Consider the following 8,134-nt stretch of genomic DNA (forward strand, 5'->3'; position numbering starts at 1 on the left):
CTGTGCTGTTCTTCCCACGGCGCTGCCTTGGGTTCTCAAGGCCCTTTAAAGTGTCTTTTTTTTTTTTTTTTTTAAATTAATTTATTTATTTAATTTTGTTTCTTTTGCATCCCTGCTATGCTCTCTGGTTTTGTTTTTAAAGCCATTGCATGTGCTGCATGTTGTTTGTTTGAATGCACAGGGGCCACTTCCCTTTGTGGAAACCCATGTGCATCTCTTAGTGCTGTCCTAACGTCTCTAGAACGCCGCCCTAGCTTACAACCAAGAGAGGTTTCCCTGCCACTGGGCCATAAAGAAAGGCATGCCTGAGAATGAAAGAACAGGAGATGGCAGTGTCTCCCAGGGGCTGCTTCCTTCCCAATGGCAGCAGTGCTGTGCCCGTCCTTTTTCCCTCTTCGCAGCAGCTGTAGGAAATACACCCCCCCCCCCCATCCTGGAGTGGGGATTTCTGCTCTCCTCCGGTTGATGCTGTAATAGGCAGCTCTGACATCATTGTGCCTGCTAGGTAGCTGCTGATGCACCGGGGGAGATCTGGGAGGAATTGCAGGCAGCGTTAGGTTCATCTGTGCCTGGGAGGAGGCGTGAGGCACTCCAGTGGGAGGCGCTGGTGTTCGGAGTTGTGAGCGGAGAGGCAGAACTGGCCAGTGGGTGGAGAGCTCAGAGGCGAGGCAAGCCCTCCATACATGGATGCCTTGTGTCTCAGAGCCTGCTGTCTGTGAGCAGTTGGATTCTAACCACTGAAGACCCGGCCACAGATGCCGTCCGTGAGTCTGACAGTCTGGGGGAGCTCTCTGCCGTTAGCAGCACCTCCCTCTTTACCCGACTCCAGTGGTGAGACAGACACCGGTTTGGTCCTGAAGCCATTCTCCCTGCCAGGCCTACCTAGTTCAGCATGTTCATCGTCCCCCTGGGTGATTTTCCCAGGCGAAGTGGATCTCTGGGTGCAGTCAGTCCAGCTGGAGGGGAAGCTGTTGGATTTCTGTATTATTTTTTATTATTGTTATTTTATTTCCTGCTCGGAGTAGCAAGGGGGTTTTGCTGCTTTTTCTGTAACACTTGCCGTGCATGCTCCCTATTAACTTCCACCCACAGTAGCCAGCATTGCAGAAGCATCTGTGGCCAGTTAACCCCTTTCCTTCCTGCAGAGACTTTGGTCCTATGAAACCCTGGTTTGTGTCTGGCTCCTCTCCCCTCTGCTGGCCTCTGCTGTTGCACTGTGATGCTGTTGGAGTCCTTTTGTGCCTCTCTTCAGTTTGTAATTTTTTGCCTTTCATAACGTGTATTTTTTCCTGTCGCCCTTCCACCCCCCCCTTCCTTTTATTATTTTTTTGTTCTGTTCTTTCCGATCTCCTACAGACAGTCCCCAGCCGTGACCTCTCGGTGGTCCCACTCTCTACCTTGTACTTGCTGCTTGCTGATCGAGACGGCGGGCGGGGCGGGCGGGCAAGAGAGAGTTGGCACCGTGTTCACTTTGGTCTCCTCACGCTTGTCCTTTTTTAAAGCCTTTCTCAGAGATGAAAGCCCCCGCCTCCTGCGCTGCCAGCCAATACAGTGAGCTAGGGCGCTGGTCCCCCAACGCCTTCGTTCTCAGGGCCATGTCCCAGGAGAGAGACGCCCCCTTTCCCCTGAGCGCCCTGTCAGGCGCTTCCCAGACCGTTCCGTTCTGAGGGATGCCATGATGGCAGGTGGCTCCGAGCCCCGCTGTTGATGGGGCCTCTCACAATAGTCAGGTAGCTTTATTACGATGAAAAGGAACGCTGCAGTAGTTTAGAGGCAGCTTAGGTGTCGCTGTGGCTAGAGCTGTGCTATGAAACGGCCAGGCAACACAGATCTGTGCAGTGCATTGGCCTGGCCACCGCTTCGTGGGCTCCATGAAGGGGGCTAGGTACCCAGTGCTCCGTTCCCCATATGGGACTGATTGCAACTTGGTCATGCCCACCTGATGGCATCCAGCAGCACTTGCAGAGCGCTCGTGGGTAGAGGGCAAGAGATGGCAGACGGATGCAGCTCTGTTGATAGCAAAATGCAGAAGGCTTTGCCTGAGTAGGAGTCCCTTCCGGGGAGGGGAGTACTGAGTCGGCCGCTGGTGATAGGTATGACTGCGAGGGTTTCTGTGGGCAGTGTCAGAGAGTGAGTTAGGATTTCTGCCGAGGTGAGAGCCTTTGCTAGGTTCTGCCTGGGCTCAGGGAGATGCTGGCGTCTTTAGCCGGCTGAGAATCCAGGTGACAAGTATTCTCCCAAGGCCCTGGCACTCTCCCAGCAGTGGATTTCCTGGCACACTGATGCCGAAAGCCTGGTTCATGGGGATGGAGGGTCTGAACGAGCCAGGATAGTCAGGAATGGGACTAAGCAAAGGTCCCTTCTGTTCAGTCACCTTGCACCGCCGTACACGGGGCTCCAGTCAGCAAAGCCAGCTTGTGTGCCTGCATTGCCGGATGCTCTTCTCCGAGCAGGGCTGGCACTGGCGGTGGGTACCTCGCGGCCCCATAGCATCTGCTACCCTCTCGTGGCTGGCGGTCTAATCCCATCCGGCCTCTCTGGGGCTGAAGGCAGAAGCCAGACTCCAATTCGAGGCCCGGCCCAGGACAGTCTTCAGGCAGTTGTTCTTTCCTGTGAGAATTTTGCTCTGGGGGAGAAGATCGTCCCTGCATCAAAGGGGGGGAGGCGGAGGGGAAAGGCGCTGCAGATTAAGCCAAGCTCTTCAGGTGCTGCCAGCATGTGTCTGCGTTGCAGGCCACCCCCCAGGCCAAGACCAGTTGGTTTCTTGCTCTAGCAGGACACTGCCAGCGTAGCAAAATCAATGAGATGCCACCCGCAGCCTCCTCGCTCGGCTTGCGAGGGGCGAGGACTCCATGAGCTCATGACCATGGTTTTAAAGTCGTCAGTCACTCCTATCTCCAGCCCTAGTTTAGGCCATGTTAACAGTTTGGGAGAGTCACTGGTCCTAGGCTGGGGTATCGGAGAGTTCAGCTCCCGTATCCCACTGAATACCCGTGGGATTTGGGTGCCCAACTCTCCTAGGCCTGCTTCTGGTTTAGGGTTTGGCAGGTTCTCCAGTTTTGTACGCTGAAAACCAAAAACTTCTGGTTTTCGACTGAAAATTTTCCCACAAAGTCAACATTTTTCCATGCGAGGAACGTCCCGTTTTCTGACTCCGTCAGAGGAGGTGCTCAGGGTGAGCACGCTGATCGGCAGGCACTATAGCGATGTAAAGTATTGCTCCCCCCTTTCCGCCTATCAGCCCCCACGCTGGCCCACTGTACTGTGCAGAGAGGTCGACCTGGTGCTGGCAGCACCTTTGCTTGGCTCTCCAAGATAAGGAACCCAAAAGCCAGGGTTGCTTTGAAAATTGGGGAAGTTCCTTTCTCCGTTGTCAATTGGCTTCTGCAATGTGAGGTTGACTGAGCTTTTTGCAGTGGACACTAGTGGCACTACCAGCACAGCAACTGACCAGCCCCCGTCGGTTACACCCTCCCTAACTAATCCCTGTGGTGCTGTGAACCCAGCAGTACAGACGAGGCCCTATCACTGGAGGACAAAGATCTGAGGGACCGGGAGAGGAGAATGGCCAATAACGCCAGGGAAAGGGTGCGTGTGCGGGACATTAACGAGGCCTTTAAAGAGCTGGGACGCATGTGTCAGATGCACTTAAAAACGGACAAAGCACAGACCAAACTGATCATCCTACAGCAAGCGGTGCAGGTCATTCTGGGCTTGGAGCAGCAAGTACGAGGTATGGTAACAGGTGACAGGTGCATTTTGGGACCTTTTCTCTTCCCATCCGTTTGTGTGTGCCTGTCTCTGGCTATGTATTTATAACTGAAGCTTTTGTTGCAAGGTTGAATGTTTGCCATTCCAGTGGGGAGCTGCAGTGGAAAGCACTTAGGCTGAGATTTCCAAGGCCTCATCTATGGGATCTGAACACGCAGTATATGGAAATGAGGCATCTGGACTCCACGTGGAGCCTTAGGAAAACTCAGTCTTAAATATCTTCAGCCCACCAACTCTGACAGTCTTTTTTTTTTTTTTTTTTTTTAAACCAATACGCATTAAATTGGCCCGATATTCCTGCAGGGGAAAGACGTTTTGCTCTGGCAGGGGGTCCAGTGAGGTAACTGCTGCTGTTACGTGGAGCAGAAGGGTACAAAAGGGCTTGCACTGGGGTTACTTCCTTGTGCGTTCCACTGCTTCTGTCTTGGGTCTCTGGGTTTTTTCTTTCGGATGCTGTTGCTCCTTGATGCGGTGGCACGAATTGAGTTTTTTCCCCACCCTTCCCCCTTGCTCTTTTTGGCCTAGAGCGCAATCTGAACCCTAAAGCAGCCTGTTTGAAGCGTCGGGAAGAGGAGAAAGTGTCCGGAGTAGTAGGAGATCCCCAGATGACACTTTCAGCTTCACACCCTGGTCTAGGAGACGGTCACAACCCCGTTGGACACATGTGAAGGTATCATCCTCTGCCTGTCAGGTCCCAGCACTCGGCTGTGTATGTGTGTGTCTCTTTGAAATCTATGCCAGGCTCAGCGCATGTCCTTATTTAACAGCTTGGCTTTCATCCCTCACTGAAATTCACAGCAACCAGTGGAGCAAACTAAAATGCATGATTCTGGCCCCTAAGAGCTAGCCCTTTAACTTTGTCCATCACTTTCTGTAGGAAAATATTGCAGTAAAGTTAGACGTCTCCTATCATTTGTCTTTTTACATGACACACACACGGAAACATTTAATTCCTTCAGTTACTGACTAGGTTATTCTCTTATCTCCAACCCTCCATGACACCCCTAGGGACAATGTACTATCTACCTGAGTTCTATTGTTGTGCACAAAGAGCGTCCCCATACAATGGCTCTCCCTGGGTCAGGAACCTGAAGGCTTGCTAAAGCCACGTGCCCTGTAAGGAGCAGTACTGCTGCTATGATGAGCAAGACACCGTATTTTCAGACTGTATTATAGGCCATGGATGCTTTACTCAGTCCCTCCCTTTGAAAATATAATCCCCACCCCCCATCCCCTGCTTACAGAAACGTGTAGTCCCTGTAGCCTCCTGCGTGTGCAGGCCATGTTTAAAACCTGCTCGCTGGGATGGGGGATTTAAAAATAAAACCGTTTCCTACCCTCAGTGCAAACTCCAAGCTTCATGCAATGAGCTAGCACTGATGCTGCAGTAAAGCCATGTAGCACGACGTCCCCTCCCTGCTGAGGCCGCAGGCAGTATAGGCCCTGGAGACCACAGCACACGCCCGGCAGCTGATGGGCCAGTGCTACTGTAATTTAGCAGCTATTCAGAGGAGCTGCAGCAGTGCTGCTCATCACCGTGTGTGCTCCCCAGCTCCCTCCGGAAGGTGCGTCCTGAGTGGGGGCATGAGGCAAGTCCCTGGGGAAAAGACCAAACTGAAATTCTGATTCCATTTAACTGAGGCTGTAACAGTTTCTGGCCCGGCCCCATAGCCCTTTAAATGGGAGAGGTACATCTCTAAAACCTCATCTCCCTTTGAGAGTTCGGGCACACTTAACGTCGGTCATCCCTCCGCACGCACTCGCTTCGGATGTTGTAAAGGCAGTTGTACAGTTTATGTGGCCCTGGTCTTCAGCAAAGGACACAGGCATGTTCTTGACTGTAATCACACAAAAGAGATGCTCACCCAGCCACAGACAAATCTTAATGGTGGTTCTTGGCTGTAACATCAGAGCGCTGGTGTGGACAGGAAGCACTGTCGCTACCTAGTTACAATTAGCAGTTCCACTCGCGGCTGTCACTCAACTGCTGTGCTGGATGCAGGGATAAACGCAAGTGGAACAGGACCGCGCATGTGCCTACTTGTTCTATAAAGTGCTATTTGCAGTGCAGTTGTAGCTATGTTGGTCCCAGGATATTAGAGAGACAAGCTCAGTGAGAAGTTGATCCAATAAAAGATATTATTCTCACTTGGGTTTCCCTCTTTTTTTCTTTTTTTTTTTTTCTCTTTTGTTTCTCTTTATTTGTAGATCTTTTTGTTCCCCGGATACAGAGATGGGTAGGAAGCAAACCCTCGGTGTGACCTGCAACCTTCTTGAACCATAAACTTTAGTACTGCTAATACTGACACACGAGAAAGGAGCCTGGCATGCTTTAAGGGGCGTTAAAAAGAAACAAACACTTGGTCAAAAACAAAACAAAAAATTGCCTTAAGTATAAAGTACGGACCCGTCAATACATATCACTCAGTTAACAGGGGGAGCGTCATGTTCTCTTGGCTTGGTCTCAAGCAGCCAGCAGCAAAATTGTGCCTAAGCTTAATATTTCTTTTTTTTTTTTAAAAAGAACATTAGTTATGAGATTTTTTAGGTAGAACAAAATAGCAATGCCTTTTGGTTTTTTTAGCTTTTTTTGCATATGTTTTGTAAGCAACAAAAAAAAAATTTTTTGTATAAAAAAAAAAAAAAAGTCTTGTACCCCATGCTTTTCTGCTGCTGTTTCTATAGTTGATGTTGCATCTTTAGGATCAACCAGAATATTAAAATTGTATTAAAAGAGACTGGATATAAAAAAAAGAGAAATTCTCAGATTCGGCTCTGAAAGCCACTACATACGAATGTAGCCACGGGGGGATGTTTGTTCCTTGCCTGGCTTGTACCTTCCATTGTAAAAACTCACATGCTGAATTCGTCATCTCTGCTTTGGCCACGTCTCAATTGGGGAAAGGAAGTTAAACGACAAAGCAAGTTACGGCAGCTAACATCAATGGTTCTCTGGTTTCTCCCAGCCTCGGTAACAAGGACCCACCTGGGGGAGGGGGGGGTCTCTGCAAGTTGCTTTTCATTCGCAGGGGTCCCTGGAGACTTGGGCTCCTTCGTGGGAGGTGAGAGTGAGAAGTGGAGAGGCAAAGAGCACCGCTGTCTTCTGGAGTTCCACTGCTAACGCAGAACGTGTGGCCGTGATTGGCAGAAAGAGCTGCCAATAGAGAGAGGGGCTGGACCCAGGGGGAAACGGAGAAGCTGGGGTATTGGTAAGTGAAGAAGCGACATACCATGTACAGGAGAACCCAGGGCTGAGAGGGGGACACCTTGTTCCCACGCACCTGAGCAAATCACCCACCATCAGAGCCACTTCCATGGGAGGAGGGGAGAGAGACATGCCGAACAAAGAGAGGAGACAGAACAAAGAGAGAGAGCGGGACTGAGAACAGGCAGAACAAAAGACCCCAAGCAAACAAGGCAAAGAGAACAAAGAACTGAGTGTGGCGCAAACGAAAAGGCAGCGGGGCTGGAGGCAGTGGAGCAGCCCGGCGTGGTGTTGGCCGTGGCCAGCCAATAAACCTCAACCTAGGTTCTGAGTAGAGACCGGAGGGAGCTGGAGCCATGGGCGTGAGAGACTCCCTCGCAGCACCCTCGGGGAAGCAGCGTCTGGCAGTAAGAAGCAGGATTCTCCAGCCCATCTAGACAGAGCGACTTTGCGGGGAGGCAGCTCCTGTCACTTCGGATTTGGAACTGGCAACTTGAAAGAGCCACAGGCAGCCGCAGCAGGGTTATTTCCCCCCCTCCCTTCCCCGTTTAACCTGTGTCAGAACCTGATCTCCAGAGCACCCTCAGAAGCGACTTTCTCGGCAGTCCGCTCTTCTGTCTGCGGCTTCCCCGCAGGCCGTGGCTGGACAAAACCACCTTCCTGTGTGTGTGGATTTAGCCTTTGGAGGCCAAGGGATGCTGCTCCTTTTCCATACTGATCACAGAGAGGAAAGCATGCAGGTTTTCCCCCTCCTAGCAAGACCTTCGTGGCATCCCGCGGTGCTGGGTAGCACAGAAACAGGCCCCCACCCCTCGAAAGGGGCTGCGGCCGCTTTACTTTCCCTTTGAGGACGTGCTGGCTTTCTAGGGTCACTTGGCTGTTTGCTCTGCCGTGCCGGGACCCGGACCCCTCGGGGCATACGCCAGAGCCCTTGGCAGGCGAGGTGCCCCATTGCATTCTGGGAGGACGAATGACATGACGTGCTTAGCGTGGGCCGTTTCAGCTGATCCTGGTTCCGCGGAGCAGAGCTGACCCAGAGCTGATGGGGCTGAACTGGGCTGGAACGAGAGCGGCTCCAAATGCTTAAAATTTGTGAGACTCCCCTTCCCTCCCCCCAACACCCCCCCCACCTCCAAAATTGTCACCATGTCCCCCCCC

General features: G+C 51.8%; 1 protein-coding gene across 10 annotated transcripts in view; it reads left to right on the forward strand.

Moving 5' to 3' along the window:
- The window catches only part of TCF3 (transcription factor 3), a 116,555-nt gene extending 110,030 nt beyond the window's left edge, over positions 1-6,525 (forward strand). For 5 of the 10 annotated variants that reach the window (XM_034755100.1, XM_034755104.1, XM_034755108.1 and 2 more), the window contains 2 exons: positions 4,297-4,441; positions 5,980-6,525. In XM_034755100.1, the coding sequence (XP_034610991.1) occupies positions 4,297-4,439 (143 nt within the window). In that variant the 3' untranslated portion in view covers positions 4,440-4,441; positions 5,980-6,525. Of the gene's footprint in view, positions 1-3,506; positions 3,734-4,296; positions 4,442-5,979 lie in introns of all 10 variants that reach the window. The other 5 variants (XM_034755103.1, XM_034755106.1, XM_034755110.1 and 2 more) reach the window with 2 other exon arrangements.
- The last annotated feature ends 1,609 nt before the right edge of the window (positions 6,526-8,134 follow it).

Source organism: Trachemys scripta, chromosome 22 (assembly GCF_013100865.1).
Source record: "Trachemys scripta elegans isolate TJP31775 chromosome 22, CAS_Tse_1.0, whole genome shotgun sequence".
In the NCBI taxonomy this organism is placed as follows: Eukaryota; Metazoa; Chordata; order Testudines; family Emydidae; genus Trachemys; species Trachemys scripta.